Consider the following 21,912-nt stretch of genomic DNA (forward strand, 5'->3'; position numbering starts at 1 on the left):
GCTGATGCTTAACTCTATCAAACAAGGGGAGGGGAGACTGTGGGGGTGTTGGAAAGCAGTGCTCCAAAGATTCAGTCCCGCCCCTTGGTGCTCCTACTTACTCATTTGCATATGGATAAAAACACAGCTATCTCCGTAGCTATTTAGCATACAAAAAAAGTATCGTTTTAATCAGCATGATGAGCCCTACCAGGCAGTATGCCTGGTATAATGGGGTTGATCATGCTGCCAGGGCTTTTTTAAAACAAATAAGTGGACAATAGTACAGAAGTTATATTATAACCAGATTCAATATAATGTGATATTACTACAAAAGTGACCCCAAACTTTACCTTAAAATCTTCAATTTCAAAAGTCTATGTTTAAATCAGTATGGGGTTTTGTTTTCAGATAAAAAAAATAAATAAAAAAACCTCTCTCTGGTACAACTTTTTGCTGACATCCTCCTCCCTGGCACAACCGCATGATAATCTCTGTCCCCCAGAATTTCATACTAATAGGATCCTAGTTATTTCATTGTTCATAGAGACACTATTCTTAATATTTTTATGCTCATTCTGTATCCCTTTTTTTAATTTTCACCCTATTAACCCCCCACATACATTAGCCCACTTCACTCATAAATAACTCCCCCTTAGCATAACAGGTTATATATTGCTAAATTTTATGTTTGAACCCATTATTGGTACCTAAAAAAGAATAGCTTACCTCTTTTTATTTAAAGAGATACTTCAGTCAGTCTTACATTATCCATAATTTCAAAAGCCAATTCTTTTCCACAATTCTTTGTATTTCATTTTGAATCCATCGAATAGGAAGTAATGAAGGGAGCCACTAAATCATTACTGTTATTCAAAAAAATCTTTTCATCACTGCAACTTTTGTTTATCCTTTTCATTTTTTTGAGGATGTTTTCAGTCTATGGCGACAGCTGCAAATCTAAAACATGTATTTTTTGTTCCCCAACTTTATGGATGAATTTTAGTTGGTATTCATTTTGATGAATGCAAGCAACGAATAAATCAATCTTTTTTGTCTCCTTCCAAAAGATAAAACAATCATTGATATATTTGTTGTATCACAGGAGATTTTCAGTAAATTACACTTCCCTCCTACTCTTCCATATACAAATTAGCAAAACTAGGGCTGAAGTTAGCCCCCATCGCTGTCCTCGATTATAACATCAACCCATCGACCCAGAAATAACTTTCTTTAAACAGAATTCTATACTCTCTGTAACAAACTCCTGTTGGGATTATAGTTTATTAATGAAAATATAAAATTCTGTTTAAACCCGGTACCAGAACCTAGTACCCTCTTTCCTATATACCGGCAGTATTATATTCAATCTCTCTATTGTATGGTATTTGTGGTAGGAAGGTTATTTTCTTTAGTTACAAGTTGATTATTATTTCTACTCTAATATCTTGTATTATTTTGTATATATTAATTGGTGTATCACTGGTCATACATTATTCCATTCGCTTGAAAGGATGGAGGGGGATTGAGTGGGGGATGGCATGTATCATGGTTCAAGTCCTCAAATGATAATTTGCAGCACTTTGTACTTTTTAAGAGTTTTTATAAATCTGTCTGTGTTTGGAATAAACACTATCATTATAATAGATATTTATGTTAATATACATACCAAAATTAACCAGTCATTGTTTTGTCATTTTTCAAATGTCAATTTTTTGAAAAATGCAAATTTCCATTTTACATTGGTCTGTACTATTTACATTGCCTTTTTATCTATTTAAAATAAACATTTTTTTTTTCTCTTCCTCTTACCCCAGAATACCTTGCACAGATATGAAGGCCTCAATCAAGCAATGACACACTTCTGGTTACAAAAACATCCTTGCCCTAGACATATATTTAGTTATTTTGACATGTCAAGGTGATATTTGACAGAAGTGCATATTACTCCATTTTGGAGAGGGACTTGGGGTGGATCCTGCCTGCTGCTCCCTTCATCCATTTAATTCAACAAGAGTGACATCATGCAGAAGCTCTCATGAAGAGGACACCACTGAGCTGAGATGGTTTTGCACACTACCCCCTTCCCCAGTAGCTTCCTGTCATTCCTCAACTCCCTGTCTTGGGCATTAATTTTTCCTTGCTTCTGGCTTGGAGACCGTCTCCTAGCCTCTTTCCTGCCAACCACCTATGAGAAACGTCAGCGGTCTGATGATCCCTGTTACTTCCAGGCACTTTGTATTATCATCACTACCCCAATATACCTGGCCTTGCTCGTCTCCTCTCTCCCCTTTGCTTTTATTGGATTCCTGGTATGGTCACCTATCCAAGCTGTTCGTAGACCCTATATCTACTCTCGTCTACAAGACAAGGCCAGGGCCAGTGGAGAAAAGCTGCTAACGGAATGGAGAGCCACAAGCAGCGCTAAGAGCTTTTGCTTTGGTTCTGCCAATGTGTGCCTGCTGCCGGACTCACTGGCCAGGTTCACTAACCTCTTCAATTCTCAGGCACGGGCCAAAGAAATTGGGAGGAGAATACGCAACGGCGCTAGCAGGCCTCAGATCAAGATTTATATAGACTCTCCAACCAACACATCTATCAGTGCTGCAAGCTTTAGTAGTCTAGTTTCCCCACAGGGAACAGATGTCACCCACCGAGCAGTCAACATGGGTATGAAGAGAACTACATCCATGGAATACAAAGTAGAAAATTCTGGGGAGAACAGTGCTGAAGAGGGTGGGAAGAATGGTGGGGATATGGGTGAAGGGGAAGATGCATGTATTATTCGAATCGGTGGTGAGGACAGTGGTCATATATGTGACACGGATCCTGATCCTATGGGTGGACATGTCAATGTGGCCTGCTTGGCTGAAACAGAACCAGACTTTCAAAAAAGCCCAACCTCTAACCATAAGCACAGGGAAGGGGATGGTGGAAGTCTGGACAGCTGCACTACTTCCCGTGAATCCCTAGTCAAGGGCAGAGTGGTAGATGGAGCTACTGACCAAAGCAGCATAAATAACAAACTTCTGTACAAGGCATCAATCATTAAAAAAGCTGCAGCCCGCAAAAAAAAGCATACGGACGATATCCTTGACCATGAAATCTCTGCCTTCTTCCCAGCCAACCTGGACTTCCTCTGCCTTCAGGAAGTATTCGACAAACGGGCTGCAGAGAAGTTGAAAGAACAGTTACACTATTATTTTGAGTATATTCTGTATGACGTGGGGGTCTACAGTTGTCACGGCTGCTGCGGATTTAAGTGTCTGAACAGTGGGCTCATGTTTGCTAGCCGCTACCCCATACTGGATGCTACCTATCACTGTTATCCCAACGGGAGAGGAAGTGATGCGCTGGCCTCCAAGGGAGCTCTGTTTATTAAGGTGAGTCACTGACGTGCATTCTATGTGGATGGCACAGTAATATTTATATGCTGTCACTACTCTGCATATCGCTTGCAGTGAGCAGACTTCTAGACGCCATTTGATAGGGTTTTAGTAGAATAGACAGATACAAACTCATGCCCAGATTGATGTATGTAACACTTAATGAAATCTGAATACATTCATTATTGAATTTATGAAGGTTGAGGTTAAAACGTCCATGTATCACATTTTTCCATAAATAATGTTATAAGCTGGTAAACATCATTGATCATCTTATTTCCAGCTTCTGCTGTCTTGACTGTAACGGCATCATTTTCCAGTCTGAATTGCTGGTGCAATATATAGTATTCTATGCATGTCACGATAATAAGGCATTTTCTGGTGCAGCGTGTTCACAGAGCTTTGGAAACATTTATTTTGTTGTCGAGACGGTCAGTCGTTATCTAGGATTGGATCAGTCATGCATTGCACTGTTTACAATGTTTCTGTTAAAAACCCAATTTTTGCTCACAAGGAAGAATTGTTTGCTGCTTAAAATCTTTAGGTTGGGGGTACTTGGTGACTTTCACCGTGGCTAGTGTTAGGGTGGCCACTAGCTTCACCCAAGAAAGCGGGACCTCACCGGCCACGCCCAAAGGCACGGCCACCTCGATGAAGCCACACCCTCGCATTCATGAAGCCAGGGAGATGAGCTGGGGGCAGCCGTGGTGCTTCTCTCCCTCTCAGTTAGCCACAGGGAGCCATATCTGCGGGCTTTAGTGACTGACTGGGGGTGAGAGAAGCCTCAGTCAGTTGCTGCAGCTCACACTCACACAGCACAATGCTGCTGTCTGAGTGTGAGCTACTGAAAGGGTGGAAATCCCTGTGTCCGTCCAGGCACTGCGCCGGACGGAGGACAGGAAGCCTGAAAACCGGACTGTCCAGCCTAAAAAAGGACGTCTGGCCACTCTAGCTAGTGTTGAGCGACCAAAGATCGCTGTGTAGCACTGCAGCCTCGCAAAATAATAGAAGAGAATGGGGTCACAATACAACTTGCAGGTTGCACAAAAAATCCAGCAGTGTGATGGCAAATTGCAGGTCATGGTCAAAGTCAACATGTAGCCCTGGACTGGACAGCTCAGGTGTAATAAAGAATAGATCCAGTGCCGCCACTCTGGTTCTCCTGCCATGGCTCTGTTTTCCGGCAACGGCAGTGGTGATCACTGATGAGAGGCAGGGGCAATATTCTAATTCGCAATATTTGGGCGAATATTCATCATATATTCGCGAATTCGAGAATTTGTGATCTCCAGTCATTATTTTCTGGATTGCGAAAATCAACATTTGGAAAATTTGCGATAAAAATTCGCTATACGAAAATTTGCGTTCAACACTACTCCTAAAGTCAAAGATAGTGCAGCCTTCCCATTGGCCCACAAGCAAGAATATTTGCCATTACGAAGATATAGCACTATATTCTAGATATTTGCGAATTCTCGAAGTGCCAATATTTGCGATAAAAATTTGTAATTAGAATATTTGCGATAGTGGTGGTGATATCATGTCCACAACACATGACCTCTGAAGCCAATCAATGGCCTCTTCACTGTACCTCTGAGGCCAGTAATTGGCTGCAGCAGTCATGCGTGGTAGACATGATGTCACCACTGCAGCCAGAAAAACAGAGCTCTGCCAGGACAGGACAGGTCAGGTAAGTAATCATCTCTTTATTACAGCACCAGGCAGCGGAACAGACAAAGGTCTCATAGCGTAAGTATATTCAGGCATAAAATATAAAAATTACAGCGATACTGATTACGCTCAACTTATTGTGTTCTGCTAGATTAGACACAACACCAGTGGAGAGCCTTCAATAAAGAGTGGTTGATGGGTCCTCTCAGTATTAGGGGGCCAACCTTCCAGAGGAGAACAGCAAGGGGAAGAAAAATGGGCAGAACAATTTCTTGTCTACCCTTGATGCAGCCATGGCCGCAATTGTCAAACCAGAAACTTCTTTAATTCATACCTGTATAAAGCTACCTGTTTCGGAGTGTGGATACTCCTTTTTCAAGTTTCAGCAGCTTCACTAGTGACTACACACTCCCTTTTTTACCTCTCACGATTGTGACCTCTGTAGTCCTGAGAGGTGAAAAAAGGAATGTGTAGTCACTTGTGATGCTGCTGAGATTTAATAAAAGGAGTATCCATGTTCTGAAACATGTTGTTTTGTAGAGGTATGATTCTGAATAAAAGAAGTTTCTGGTTTGACCATTGTGGCCATGGCTGCATCAAGTGATGTCCACACAAAGGTAGACAAGAAATAGTTCTGCCCACTATTCTATACTACAGGTCGATCCCCTGAGTTGTCCTGTTTTCTTTTTAAACTGGACACCTCCTTTAACTTTAAAGCTGACCTACCAGAAGAAAATAAGAAAGCGACAACCAATATTTAATATCTCGCCGACAAATAAAGCCTAAGGCTGCACTACTGAGAGATTCAGATGACAACCAGTCCCAGGTTTTGTCAGCTACACTGTTGTCATGAAGACCACACAAGGACTTTTCAAAGGACAATTACAGGAAAGTTACATGTACACACGATGGCTGCAGAACAATGCCTTTTGCTGTTTTGGAAAAATCGCTGTGCTGTGATTGGTCCCAGTATGTTTCTAGCCTTAGGAGTCTATGTAGAGCCTACCTGCAATTTAAAATTAATAGGATTCTGCATATTTGTAATGGTCATCATCTGAGGATCTAAAGTCAGTGACACACCCAAGGGTGGGACTACCAGGTCCAGATACTGCCCATGTCCAGATGAAAAAAAAATTATATTTTGCACAGTTTTTTATTTACATTGGAGTCTATGGGTGACAGACGCCACTGTACAGTCGATATTTGTTTAGAGGGTGTGGTATATATTCATTTTTGGGTTTGCAGAATAGGGCTACAGTGGTGCACTATTGCCTTGCAGTGTCAGGGTCCTGGGTTCAAATCTGAGCAATGGTAAAACCTGCATGGTTTATGTATTACTTTTGTGTGTGGATTTCCTCCAGGTAATCTGGTTTTCTTCCACACTGTAATTAGAGGGGTTGTGCAGCACTACACTATTGATGGCCTATCCTCAGGATAGGCCATCAATATCAGATTAGGGGGGTTTGACCCCACCGATCAGCTTTTTGAAGTGGTAATGACGGTCGTGCGAGTACTGCTTACACTTCAAAATTACCTGAGCGTCGAATCGCTTGCAGAGGAGCCATACTGTGATTACAACTGCTCAACCATTCACTTGAATAGGATAAGCAGTTGCAATTACCGTACTCTGTGCCAATCCACCACTTGATTAAACAGGGTTTGATTGTAGCCTGTAACCACAGAGACACATACTTTTGCACAGGAACTGTAAACACAAAATGATAGGATAGTTTTAATAAAGGCAAAGACCTTTGGAAAGCAAAGAGATCCTACAACTTGATCTGTAAGGCTAAGTTCACATCAGCGTTCAGGCTTTCTTTTCTCCTCCATTATAGGAGCAGGAGAGCGGAAAGGACGGATTCTGCACATAACTGAGCCAAACGGAGCCTGCGGGCCTCATATACTATAATGGGGTCCATTAGGTTTTCGCTAGGGCTGCAGCTATAGCTTGTTAGTAATCAAGTAATCTATCGATTAATCCAACAATCAATCGAGTACTCTAATAAGAAAAAACGAATACAAAAGAACGTTTTCCTTGCCATTATCAGACCCCCGTGCCGCCATCAGTCCTCTGTGGCATCAGCTCCCCCCAGTGCCATCAGTCCTTTGTGCCATCAGCTCCCCACATGCCATCAGCTCAACCCCCCCCGGTTGCCATCAGCTGCACTGTGCCATCAGCCCCCCCCCCCCCCCCAGTGCCATCAGTCCTCTGTGCCATCAGCTTCCACCATGCCATCAGCCCCCCCCCCTCAGTGCCATCAGTCCTCTATGCCATCAGCTCCCCCCAGTGCCATCACTCCCCAGTGCCATCAATCCTCTGTGCCATCAGTTCCCCATGTCATCAGTCCTCCGTGCCATCAGCTGCCTCATGCCATCAGCCCCCCCACCTCAGTGCCATCAGCTCCCCCCAGTGCCATCAGCTCCCCCCAGTGCCATAAGCTCCCCCCATACCATCAGTCCTCTGTGCCATCAATCCCCCAGTGCCTCATGCCATCAGCCCCCCCCCTCAGTGCCATCAGCTCCCCCCAGTTCCATCACCCCCCATGCCATCAATCCTCTGTGCCAGTCCCCCAGTGCCATCAGCTCCCCCCCCATGCCATCACCCCCCCTCACTGCCATCATCTCTATATGCCATCAGCTCCCCCCATGCCATCAGGCCTCTGTGCCATCAGTCCCCCAGTGCCATCAGCTTCCCCCAGTGCCATAACCCCCCCATGTCATCAATCCTCTGTGCCATCAACTCTATGTGCCATCAGTCCTCTGTGCCATCAGTCCCCAATGCCATCAGTCCTCTGTGCCATCATCCCCTCAGATGCCAGCGTGCCCTCAGCTCCCCCAGTGCCACCATCTCCGCTCCTAGTCTCCAGCAGCCCTTTAATACTTACCTCTCCTGTAGGGGCGCCACTCCACAACTCCTCTGTCTTCTTCTCCACGCGCTGCACTGTCGTCCTGACGTCACGCAGCGTCAGGTTATAGTGCACGCATACGTGTCAGGAGGATAGTGCAGAGCGGGCCGGCAAGCGGTTCACTCCTGCTCCGTGGTCACATGACACAAACGAATCCTCGATGCAAAAAATTTGCATCGAGGATTTTTTTGTGTCGAATTACTCGATTCAATCGAATATTCGTTTCAGCCCTACCGCTCAGAAGAAGATTTTTGAAGCGGAGACAAAAGTAGTGCATGCAAGACTTTTGTGTCTGCTTCAAAAATCTTCCTGTGAGCAGAAACCAAACAGAACCCATTGTAGTCTATGGGGTCCGTAGGCTCCGTTATGTGCAGAATCCATCCCTTTCGTTCTGCTCCTATAACGGAACAGGAGAACAGAAAGGCTGAACACTAATGTGAACTCAGCCTAATGCCTCGTTCACACCTCAGTGTTTTGGTCAGTGATTTCCATCAGTGATTGTGAGCCAAAACCAGGATTGGAGCCTCCACAGACATAAGGTATAAAGGAAAGATCTGCACCTGTTCTGTGTTTAGAGCCACACCTGGTTTTGTATCACAATCACTGATCAAACACTGATGTGTGAATGAGGCATAAGGAATAATTTATTGCAAGTGCGGAGGCAAAATTGAGAATTCTGCACTTTTTCGGGCCCTGATTAAAGTCACCTGTAACATGTACAGTGCATAATCTCCGCCAATTCAGATTACAGACTATAAAATGTAGTTGAAGCGTACAAATGCAACACTGGGCAATATTTAAGTAGCCCATTTTCAGCATGAAACTGTAGATGGTGGTATAAAAATGGCAACAGGATATATTATAAAAAGAAAAACAAAAGACACATTATTCACATGTTAATTCCCCCACTGATTCACCACCCATGCTCACCCCTGTTGGTCTTTGTTTATATCCCAGCCATGGTGCAGTGATGTCACCAATGTACCAACCACTGGCTGCAACAGTGATGACAGTAAGCTTGGTACTTGACTGTTGCTGGCATGTAATTAAAGAATGGCTGGGGACCCAGAAGAATTGGCTCTGGATCGGCAGGGATATAACAGGTGAATAATGTTTTTTGGGGGGTTTTATGCAACATTTTGCAAATCGTATTACTTTGTTGACACCTACTGGCGGATTTGGCCAGTGACCGGGTGGTCACACTTTTCATGGCAGCCGTAACCTTCTGTCTGACGGATCCAGACTCTCCTGCCAGGCAATGTGGATCCAGCACCTCCAGCTGTATGGGAGCGGGTAGATATTCCAGCTCACGTGGTAAGGGAACTTGGATAGCCCTCTCTCTTGCTGCTGCTACTTTCCACTGTAGTTGATAGACAACTTTTGGGCTGTAGTAAAAAGTGGAGGTGGACACACAGCCCAATTGACAAACAGGTGGCTTCGGCAATCCTGGAATGAGTGGCTCCGGCTCTGGTTGATTTCATTCACGGAAGCATAGCACACCATCTGCCCACCGCTGCAGACAGTGCACCCTCCCGACAGCAGTTGGGTCCTTCTGCCATGTCTCCAGTGCCGTCAGGGGTACCACGGGTTTCTCCATGAGGATCACAGCTATGGCAAAGGGCCCCTGGAGGGACTCCATAGGGGTATACTCCACTCTATCCCCTTGTTAAAGACTGTGCCTTGCCTGGGTCAGATAATGACGTTTCACGGAGTGCCTTCCCACAAACAGCTCCCATCCAGTTTTCTCATCCATGAGGAAACCACTGCCTCGTTGGACTGAGAACCAGACTACTGACACGGTTCTCCACTCCAGGAGAGCATCTTAAGGCTGCGGTCAATCCCATACACGTATGGCCCAGTCCTCTATTGCTCGCTTGTATTCCCACATATTGGCAGCGTGGACTGTCACCTCCTTGGGCACAATCGGGTTGAGGCCTTCAAAGGTGCCTCTCTTCCTGGGTGGCGGAGTGGTAACTCCTGCCGCCTCCGCCGCGCCAGCCAGCACTGGGAAAGCTCCGGACCACGGCTTCGGTCTGCGGACTATCTGTGACACTGCTATCTTGGGCGCAGTACTGCGCGATTCCGGCAGTTCATCGCCGTAGCACATATTGCTCCAGTCTGGCTTCAGAGGACGCGCCATGTTGCTTCCTTGATAAGCAATACCAACTGGTGAAGGAGGAGGAGCTTTAGGGGTGGAGTGTCCACTTCCTCTGTCTGTGGACACTCCACCCCTGTAGGCCCTGTAGGCAGGGCTGGATTCTCCCGCTCCAAATGGAGGCGTTCCTCTATTTTCCCGCTTCTGGGCTGGTAGAAGAAGCTGCGCCATCATCATTAAATATGGCTAATTAACCCTTCAGACGCCGGCGTGCACAGTTTTGCACCTACTGCTCCGCAATAAATTCAGTAAAGTCATTTTTAAAGGGTATTTTGTCAATTCTATAGGCAGTATTATCCAAGGGCACACAAATTTATCTTGTTCGTATCCTGTTCTATAGGCTTTGTGGTACAAGGACACACACGTAAATCCTGTTTGTGATGCCAAAATTGCAACGGGCGCCTCCCCCCAGGGCCCTTTAAGAGGAAAAAGTACTTGTTTTCTTGTCGCCAGTTGCAGTGAAGCAACAAGGCCACAAAGCCCCTTTCAGTGATATAGTGGATGGTACCCAGGTGTAGGAAGGCCAGAGTCGTGTAGGGTAGCCTATAATGTCCCTTAATGTTGGTGCACGTGTCATTGTGCTCCTACCTGTATACGGGGGACCCCAGGCGTTGGCTCCAAAGCAATGAAAAGGGGGGTTGTTGATGAAGGGGATGATTAAATAAATTGAGTCCAGACCTTGTGATGAAGTTGATAACAGCTTTACTTGAATAAAAGTTTCTCCAACAGTTTACAGACTTTGTCTTGGTTCCAGCAGGCGTTAGCATTAACTGTGGCAGGCAAACTCCTCTCTAGCTTTCTCTAGGTGCTGCAACTTCTCTCTGTAGTCTGATTGTAAACTGGTCCAGGGAACTTTACTCCTGGCTTTAGAGGCTTCCAGCTGTGGACTCCACATCCAGCAGAGCTGGAGGTGCTCTAGCTGGCTTAGCTTGGGCTTGGCGTGGACACATCAAACGGCAATGTGCCCAGCCCTTGCTTCCTTCCCCTAGCAGGGTGTAAGCTGAACTAACTCTAAACTAGATTCCTCCCTCCCTGCAGCAAGTGGGACACGCCCACCACACCACAGAGGGGGGTGTTAGAATGGAAGGGAAACCTCCATTCTCTGCACCTGTAGCTCTGTCATTTATTCTGCCACCTGCTGGTGAACCAGGCATATTACATCTGAACACAACAGTTGCAAAATAGGAAATGCACATTGTGGAGGACTTGGAATTAAATACACAGGATGACACTAGGTTAACCATAGATAGTAGCAAGGTGCAGAAGTGGTAATGCCACTCTGGGGCGTTACACATTCCGTCCTAAAATTCTGTTTTATTCCATTATAACCCTTTTATAACGGAACACTATAATGGAATTACTAATGCTGATGCAAACTAGTTTCACACTAGGCGTTAGTGAGATCCATCAGGCTGTTCCGGCAGGGAACAACCTGCCAGGTCTCTCTGGATCCAGAATTGCTGGAAACAACATAATTGCCATCCAGCCCCATTAACTAATGAATACGTTGGTGGGAGAGTGTGGCGCGATGACGTAACTGGTGCGTGCAGCGCTATCCACCCCACCTCACCCGCTCGTTTGTGTGTGCATGCCGTGTATGATGTCCAGGACTGTGGCTTGTTGATGCCTCGGCTTGCTGTTGTGTCCGGTGCTGCCTCCCGCTCCTGGCTCCCCTTGAAGACTTGAGGAGTCCCTGGCTCCGGTGGTCAGCGACACGAGGAGAGGACCGTGGTTTGATCCAGCTCCCACCACTTCAGGGCAGAGACCCATGCTGCCTTTTCCTCCTGGCTTGTATTATTGCCTCCTCCCAGCTCCTGCGCTGATCCTGGCTGTGACCCAGGAGGTTCTGTCAGCACTGTCACAGGTTAAGGGGAAGGGAAAACACCAAATACACACCACAACGAATAGACAACTATCTAGGCCTCAAAAGCTAAGGAAGAGGGATGGTGATCTCCTAGTAATCCCTAGGCCTTTCCCTAACTCCTGCCAGTATGAGCAGATCCTGATGGTGGAAATACTCATACACCGGATACCTAAAGACCTGCTAAAACTGACGAGCCCTAGGATAGGTAGCAGGGGATGAGACAGCTGGTTCCTTCCAGAATGAAGGAACCTGCGTCTCCCTGAGGCCTAGAAACAACACACACCAAATAATAAGAAACAGCGAAGGCAACAAGTACTTAGCTTAGAGATGTATGGAGAAGCAGGAGATCCAAGAAAAACCAGCACTATCAACTCCAAGCAAAAACTATCAACCGCATGGTCAGCAGTGTGAGGCGGATCTAAATAGAGCCTCATCACTGATAACGAGCGGCACCTGAGGAGAGGTGAGACCTGCCAAACAACATACATAGAGGAAAACAGAGAGACCTGTCAGATAGCCTCACGTGCAGCAAGTCTATCCGATATTCTCACCTCCGTCACAGGAGGGACCGTGACAAGCGCCGCCTGTGTTGCTGGGTGGGTAAGAGGGGAGGGTGAGGAGAGGGGTGTATAACCAACGGAAAGGAGGAAAGGGGACATTTAGAATGGGCACCAGTTAATGGAGGCTTGGAGCATTTGATTTAAAGCGGGGAAAGAGTTGTTACCACGTTCAAAGATATCTTTGTTCAGCTTGGGCCCCCCAACCTCATGTGCGTGGGGTGTTTTTTTTTTTTTTGTGCAGCTTCGCATTTTTGGAATGGTGTATACAGAAGCTTGAAGCTTTAATATCTGGATAATCTTGGACATTAATACCACCCCCCCCCCCCCCCCCCCCAAGTTATATTTGTAAGCCTGCTAATAGATCATGGCCCCCAAAATCAGTAGAAAATCTGGTGAATTCTCCTCACCAAAATGCTGCTCAGGGAGTAGACCAGAAGGGGGATCATCCAAGATTGATAAATATGTAAAATCACCACCGGCTAAAACAAGGATGGCCTCTAGGAATATGTAGGGAGACAGTACTAAAGAAAATAATCATGACCAATTGGGTCAGTTGGGGATACCTATCTCCACTAATCCATCAGAAATAAATAATCAAGATCTGCATATCTTGGGCAAAATCCTCGTCCATGTTAAGAGATCTAATGAGGCTTTAGAGAATTTAACAACACAAATAGGATCTGTAAAAACTGATATATCGCTTATTAGACATGACTTAAATAAAGTGCGATCTAAACTCCAAGAACTAGACGCTGTTACCTCAGACTTGAGGTCAGAGGTCGATATTATGAAACGAGACATTTTGCTTCTAAAGGAGGAAAGGGGGGTCCTAAAGGCAAAACTTACTGGATATAGTTGGAACTGGTGGAGCGGGTGTTTTTTTTGTTTTTTTTAACCCAGTATGTCGGTTAAGATATTATCGTAAAATGTACGAGGTATGGGGGATAAAGTTAAAAGATGTACCATTTTTAATTTGATTCATAAACATCTTCCAGGTATAGTTGGTCTAATGGAAACACATTTGACTAAGGATACCATTCAATGTATTAAAAAGAACTGGATGAGTTCTTGTTACCATTCAGTCCATACTAGTTATAGAAGGGTTGACTTCAAGTGCATTTCCATATTTAGTGACGGGGAAGGGAGATATATTTTTCTTTATGGAATATTAAATGGCACAAAATGTATCCTTCCATTCGTCTACATTCCTCCGCCATACTCTCTGTATATACTGGGTCAATTGTTAATATTTATGGAACAGAGAGAAAGTTGTGCAACCATTTTAATTCTGTAATGAATATAGAACTGGATAGGATCAGCAGTAGTAGGGGGGAAATGCACCTCGTAGATTTACTTCCCAATTAGAAGAATTCTGTAAAGAAACAGGTTTTGTTGATATTTGGAGGTTTAGAAACGGCTCTACCAAGGCCTTCTCTTGTTGTAGTAGAACAGGTGGTTCCATGTCCTGTATTGACATAGCGTTAATCAACCATGGGCACACGGGCAGTGTGGTTAAAATATGTTATGAGCCAAGGTCGGTCTCCGATCACTCTCCTTTGTTGCTGGAGATCGATCTTGGCTGGAGTAGGAGGGGTGTAATTTATTGGAGGGTTAATCCGCATTGGCTGAGTCTCATTGTAGAGCACCGATCTATCCAGGAGGAGAGTTCTGCTATTTGGAATATCAGCAAGGGCTCTACGAAAATGTATTATATTTGGGATGCTATGAAAGCTTTTATCAGGGGAATCTTAATGAGAAAGATAGCATCCATGAGGAGGGATTTTGCGTCAAGAGAAAAGGAGCTTAAAGAAGAGGTAAATAGAAAACAGCAAGTATATTATGAAAATCAGACAGATGCTAAGAGAGAAGAAATGATAAATGTTCAGCGAAAGTATGGTGATTTTATGTATGAAAAAGCACAATTTAAGATTTTCTTTTCTGGTTATAACGCCTTTAGGCTGGTAGGCTTGGTAGGCTGTTATCTGCCATTGTTAAGAATCAGGGCAGTCCCCCCTCTACACTTGCAATAAGGTCATTACAATGTAATATTCTTCATAGCCAGGAAGAAACCAGAGACGCCTTTTATTGTTATTTTGCAAGCTTGTAAAGAACTGAAAGTAAGGCAACTGAACAGGAGATAAAAGAGTACTTAAATAACATAGAATTTCCAAGGCTATCCTAGGATCAGAGATCTGCTCTGGATCTGCTCGATCTCTGTGATCGAGCTACAGAGTGCCTTGAAATCAATTCAAGGTAATACTTCTCTGGGTTCAGATGGGTTACCATTTCAGGTCTATAGGAAGTATTGGGAACTGCTGCTCCCCTGCCTGGAGGAGGTCATTCATGACTCAGCCCGGGAGGGGGTTTCCCAAGGTATTATCTATTAGACTCAGGAAAGTTATAGAGTCGATTATACATCCTGTTAAATGTGGCTTCATTCCGGGAAAGAGCACTCATTATAACATGAGGCGTCTTTTTTCTAGTATGCAAGTGACAGGGGGGGGGGGGGGGGATGTGCCTCCGCTCCATCCTGTCATTGGATGCAATTAAGGCCTTTGACAGGGTGGAGTATTTTATTAACTTAATACAAATATTATATACAAACCCGATGGCTCGAATTAGTGTTAACCGTGTGTTAACTCTATCTGTTCTACTATCGAAAAGTATGCGTCAGGGATGCCCCCTATCTCCTCTCCCATTTAATCTGTTCTTAGAACCCCTTGCATTACAGATCAGGCAAGATGGTTCAATAAGAAGTTTTGGAGAGGTTGGGAGTGTAGGAAAAGTGTCTTAATATGCTGATGATATTCTATTTTATTTGGGTGATACCCCAAATACTTTACCGAATATTATTTATAGTGTGGAGGAGTTCGGGGGTACATCGGGGTAGGAGATTATCTCGAACAAGACCAGTTTGTTACCTTTGGAGGGCATGTTGGATAACCTAGGGGGAGTGAGGATATTGGGCAGTACCTGGGCATAATGAGTCTCCTGAGTCTCTATAGATGGTTTTGTCCCACTTAATATCAACCCGTTAATTGAAAAAAATAAAAGCCAAGATTGCGATATGGTCTAAATTGCCACTAACAATGGCCGACAGATTTTCACTTATCAAAATGATTATCTTCCCTCAATTTTTGTATCAGTTTATGGCTGCACTAGTTTGGATTGATAAGAGCACGTTTTCACTCATTGATAACTATTAAATGAGCTGATCTGGGGGAGAAAACGTGTTAGAATGAAAATAAAATATTTGCATCATCCTGTAAGTTCAGGAGGATTGGGCATACCTTTTTTTTTTTGAGGTTACTACCTTTCAGCCCAGCTACAAAACATAAGGGAATGGCAGCTTGACCCCGTGTTAAAAGACTTGGTCCATAACTCACATAAGATACAATAATCACCGAATGGCACTGCAGCTGAAGTTAGCGTGGTGGTGCACGTGTCCAGGGGCTGGCGTCCCAAACAACAATAACGAAGAAAGGACCGGCACTCACAAACTGTTGCCGGTCCTTTCTTCATTATTGGTCTATAACTCAGGATATAAAAGTCTATTTGTGTTGCTGGAATCTGGACAATTGAAGCAAATGAGGGGACCTACATGTCGTGCCATGGTGAATCTCCTTATAAAAGTGTGGGATTATATGAGAAAGCTGTTAGAAGTTACTGCTGCACTAGACTTTACACCACTTTGGGGAAATGTTCACTTGGGTGAATTTTTTAATATGTCACAAGATAAGTTCTTGTGTTCTTGTGTCCAGTGTGCTGTCCGCATCCACACTTCTGTTCCGCGGCCCCACCAAAAAATAGAACAGACACGGACAAGAAAAGGCATTTCTATTATAGTGCAGGCCGTGTGCGGTCCGCAAAATGCGAAACCCACATGGCCGGTGTCCGCGTTTTGCGGATCCGCAATTTGCGGGCCGCAAAACAGTTGTGGACGTGTGAATGGACCCTTATAAGTGGTGTACAGCCCAGAAGGAACCTGTAGTAAGACTACCAGTATGCCAGACAAAGAAATCCAGCAGCATGTCCATAAAATGTTCACCTTTATTGGATCCTATTAAAAGCATAAAATCCAGCGTGGTACGGGAACACATGCTATCCTTAGTCATGGCATGACCGTCTGCCAGAAGACTATTCGGACAATGTTTTATGGACAGATGAGACTAAAATGAAACATTTTGGTTTAAATGCAAGGTATTATGTTTGGAGAAAGGAAAACATTGCATTCCAGCATAAAAAAAAACTCATCCCATCTGTGAAACACGGTAGTGGCAGTGTCATGGTTTGAGTCTATTTTTTTGTATCTGGGCCACGACAGCTTACCATCATTAATGAAACAATAAATTACACCAGCAAATTCTATAGGAAAATGTCAGGACAGCTTTCCATGACCTAAATGTCAAAAGAACGTGGTTCATGCACCAAGACAACGACCCTAAGCGGACAAGTTATTCTACCAAAGAATGGTTAAAAAAGAATAAAGTTAGGAATGACCAAGTCAAAGTCTTGACCTTTATCCAATCGAAATGTTGTGGAAGGACCTCAAGCAAGCATTTCATGGGAGAAAACCCACCAACATATGCAGGTGTCGGGCATGTTTTTCGTGACGCCAGTTGCAGTGAAGCAACAAGGGCACAGGGCCCCTTTTAGTAATATAGTAGACGGTACTCAGGTGTAGGAATGCCAGAGTGGTGAAGAGTGGCCTACATGTCCCTAAATGTTTTATGCATGTGTCACAGTGCTTCTACCTGGATACGCTGGACCCCAGGTGTTGCCCTCCGAAAGCAGAAAAAGGGGTAGTTGAATTAGGGGATGAAGAATAAATTGAGTCCAGACCTTGTGATGAATTTCAACAACAGCTTTACTTTCAATAAACGTTTCTCCAACAGTTTCAGGCTTTGTCTTGGTTCCAGCAGGCGCTAGCATCAACTGTGGCAGGCAAACTCCTCTTTGCTACATCTGTTGCTCTCTGGCTCTACTGTGCTGACAGGCTTAAATAGAGTCTCTGCTTCTGCAGGATGCTGCAACTTATCTCTTTGTAGTCTGATTCTAGCTTAATCCAGGGAACTTTTCCTCCTGGCTTCAAGCTGTGGCCTCCACATCCCGCAGAGCTAAAGGTTCTCTAGCTGGCCTAGACAGGGCTCGTCCAACAGGGATGTGCACCTGCTGCACACCTAACCCTTAGGAGGGGGTAGGCTGAACTGACTCTAAACTGAACCCCACCCTTCCTGCAGGAAGTGGGACTCGCCCATTCCTCCACAGAGAGGGGTGTTAGAATGGAATGGAAAGCTCCATTCTACCTAACTGTCGATCTGCCGTGTTTACTGCCACCTTCTGGTGAACCAGGTAAATTACACTTTATCATAACAGTTACCAACATTAGAAATGCACAGTGTTTGGACCTGAAATAAATACATAGGATGACATGATATTAGCCCATTAGAGATAGTAGCAGGGTGCAGAAGTATACACTGGGGCGTTACACATACAGTAGCATAGTTGAGACGCTTACCCATTTTGGATGAAGTAGAGCCATCCAGACCGGATGTTTCTACTTCATCCAAAATTTGTAACCATCTCTACTAAGGGCTCTTTCATACTTGCGTTGTTCTGTTCCGGCATAGAGTTCCGTCGTCGGGGCTCTATGCTGAAAGAATCCTGATCAGGATTATCCCCATGCATTCTGAATGGAGAGAAATCCGTTCAGGATGCATCAGGATGCCTTCAGTTCCGGACCGGAACGTTTTTTGGCCGGAGAAAATACCGCAGCATGCTGCGCTTTTTGCTCCGGTCAAAAATCCTGAACACTTGCCGCAAGGCCGGATCCGGAATTAATGCCCATTGAAAGGCATTAATCCGGATCCGGCCTTAAGCTAATCGTCGTTTCGGTTACCATGGCTGCAAGGACGCTAAAGTCCTGGTTGCCATGGTAAAGTGTAGTGGGGAGCGGGGGAGCAGTATACTTACCGTCCGTGCGGCTCCCAGGGCGCTTCAGAGTGACGTCAGGGCGCCCCAAGCGCATGGGTGACGTGATCACATGGATCACGTCATCCATGCGCATGGGGCGCTCTGACGTCATTCTGGAGCGCCCTGGGAGCCGCACGGACTGTAAGTATACTGCTCCCCCGCTCCCCACTACTACTATGGCAACCAGGACTTTAATAGCGTCCTGGCTGCCATAGTAACACTGAACGCATTTTGAAGACGGATCCATCTTCAAATGCTTTCAGTTCACTTGCGGTGTTACGGATCCGGCGGGCACCTCCGGCAAATAGAGTGCACGACGGATCCGGACAACGCAAGTGTGAAAGAGGCCTAACTATCCACAATGTTTTTAAGGATGCAAATATAAAGATCTATTGTGTTTAAATAAGTGCTGAAGACTTTGGATTTTATGGAATTTTTGCATCCTACCTGTGACCAACTCAGGAATTTTTTTCCTCCCTGCACCACGCTCAACAGTGGTCTTTGAGTTTCAACTGTCTGGTGAGCTGATTACTACACTTGTCTCTTTTATTTATTGACAGTGATAAGAGGTGAACCTATTTTGAACGGAGGAATGAGCTAAATTGCCTCCAAGCCGATGTGTAGGACTAATCAACAATTACTGGAAACATTTAGTTGCAGCTATTGCTGCTCAAGGGGGTCACACCGGACACTGAAAGGAAAGGTTCACAGACATGTGATATTGGATCATTTTTCTCAATAAATAAATGGCCAGGTCTAAAATTTTTGACTCATTTGTTTGATTTGGTTTATTTTTTATATCGTTTCACACTAAATAAATGATAAGTGAATTATTCGGGTTATTATGGTCGTGTGCATACCTAATATGTGTAGTTTTTGTTTTGTTTTTTTATTTAATGAATGTATTTTTTGCAGATATTTTTAAACTTTTAAACTTTTTTTTAAATCCCAATTTAAGATTATTGTGTTATGATTTAATTTTAAACTTATAGCGTATTTTAGGTCTCTCATTAAATCTCTCCTGTGAAAAACCTGGGAAAAGCATTTACCCTTTCATCACCACTGCACCCTCAGGATGCTTTAGACCAGGGATGGCCAACCTGCAGCTCTCCAGCTGTTGTAAAACTACAATTCCCACCATGCCCTGCTGTAGGCTGATAGCTGTAGGCAGTCTTTGCATGCTGGGAGTTGTAGTTTTGCAACAGCTGGAGAGCCGCAGGTTGGCCATCCCTGCTCTAGACCCGGGGCACTAGCCTACAGTATGTGCTCCATTGCCTAACAATTCAGTAGGGTAGCAAGAAATAGAGGTCAAAATGAAAGAAAATATGATTGCATCACATACAGTATCTTTAAAATCACTGCAGCGCAAACAAGTCCTTCATATTATTACATTATTCCTAAGTCACAGCATTACTAACTGCAAGCTTACGATAAAGTATTCCAGGGGAAGAACCAAGTTGTATGGGGTGAGCTCTGTTCTGTGGCCACAACCCACAACTATTTATATCACCCCAGAGAGACACTGCTGAGGTTGCAGATGTGTTTCATGTCGAGGCCCTTTAATTCCACAGGCTGATGACCTGCTGTGGGTGGCATGTGATGCCCACCTGCTCCGGAATTGATTTTATCTTTCTGAATGTGAGGAGATGTGATTGAACTGGGAATTTAGAGGAAGTATGAGCTCTAGGTGTCCAGTCAGTGACATATGGCATATGGCAATGAGGACAATAGATGGTGACAAACATGAAAAAAAATAAGTTGCACAGCACCAGCTTATACTATTTTATATATGGGACACAAGTAAAAGCAAGAGTCAGCATAACATTGCAAATTAAAAATGAATAGTATTGAGATCCTAGTTAAGCTCTTAAAATTAAATGTCATTTATTGTGTAAACCTTGTCTAGTCTTCTACAGAGAATAATAGTGTACGTGTCAACTTTTCCAGAGTCTTCGCAATCTCCATGCTCCCGCTGCGCTCCATTGTTTACAACCTAAACTTCCAGGTTGTGGCCGGTGCAGATGAGCAGCAGCCACAACCTTTCCCATAATGCTGTGTGCTGCAAGATCAGCCAGAAATGTACACGCCTACTGCACCCTTCCCTGGAGGAAAACTCTGCCCACTACACCCTCCACCATCCCCATGTTGTTTCCTCCCACATAGCTTCGATATGACAAGCAGTGGACTCCGCTTACCCTGCTTGTGGATGGAAAGCGTCAACCAGCCCTTTCCAAGATCACATTGGTCTCACATCATGACCATTCCGGCTGGAAATTTGATAGAGGAGATCATGGGAGGCCTGGTTTTCGATGTCAGTGGAAATACAGTCTCCACAGAGGGCGCAGTCACGAGACCACTCTCCCAACAGAAAAAGTAGCAAGTGCATAAATTAGTTGCAGGGCCTGGCAGGGGAAAACAGGTAAAAAAGGGAAAAATGTATACCCAGATAACCAATTTAATTTAGACCCCAACCAGACCTATTCAGACCCCAGATCAGACCCCAAAATGAATTTAGACTTTAGACCAGACACAGAAATTAATTCAGACTTCAAACCAGACACAAAAATTAATTCAGACCACAGACCACAAAAAGAATGCAGACAGCAAGTTGCTCTATTTACTTAAAGGGAGTCTGACCCCAGAAAATGCATTGTTACACCAGGCCCAATGCCTTGTAGGGCTAGTTCAGCTGAATGTAATGATGCTATTCACTTAGGGATCTATTGCTTCATTCCGGAGAAAAAGTACTTTTAATCCATGTGCAAATGAACAATTAAGTGCACCAAGAGTAGACCCTAGCCACTCTGTGCACTGTTGTTCCTCCTGCTTCCTCTGCCAGCCCCTACTGTACCTCTCCTTCTTGATTGATGGAGTTGTGGGTGGTTTGTGTGCTGGCACACGGTAGGGTACTTCTTTGGCGCACAAAAGACGACCTCAATCGGGGAACGTTTGGTTTAATAGCTGTTTATTGTGCAGTAGTCTACTGCACAATAAACATCTATTAAACCAAACGTTCCCCGATTGAGGTCGTCTTTTGTGCGCCAAAGAAGTACCCTACCGTGTGCCAGCACACAAACCACCCGCAACTTCCTCCACAGTCCCTAGGAGTTTTGGCAACTCCATCCAAAGGGACCGAACAGGGTACTGGCGGCACCGACCCCCCCCTCCCTCTCTCTGTGGACCTGCCCCTACGGACGTTGTGTGCACACACGCACAACACCAAAAGGTGAGCACACTCCATCCATTTCTGTAAACCGTATCATCGATACCCACCACCGTATGAGCGCCTCTCCCCATTTTTTGTCTCTCGCCACAACTGCTCTTGATTGATGGGGCCAGGCAAAATAACTATTCAGGAAACCTGGCCCTGTTCATTTCTAACAGTGCAGAGCTTGTTGAGATGTCACCGTTTGTGAAA

General features: G+C 44.7%; 1 protein-coding gene across 1 annotated transcript in view; it reads left to right on the forward strand.

The window, feature by feature from the left end:
- Positions 1-2,042: 2,042 nt before the first annotated feature.
- The window catches only part of SMPD3 (sphingomyelin phosphodiesterase 3), a 69,812-nt gene continuing 49,942 nt past the window's right edge, over positions 2,043-21,912 (forward strand). The window contains exon 1 of the mRNA XM_040409726.1: positions 2,043-3,362. Coding sequence (XP_040265660.1) covers positions 2,043-3,362 — 1,320 coding nt within the window. The remainder of the gene's footprint in view (positions 3,363-21,912) is intronic.

Source organism: Bufo bufo, chromosome 10 (assembly GCF_905171765.1).
Source record: "Bufo bufo chromosome 10, aBufBuf1.1, whole genome shotgun sequence".
In the NCBI taxonomy this organism is placed as follows: Eukaryota; Metazoa; Chordata; class Amphibia; order Anura; family Bufonidae; genus Bufo; species Bufo bufo.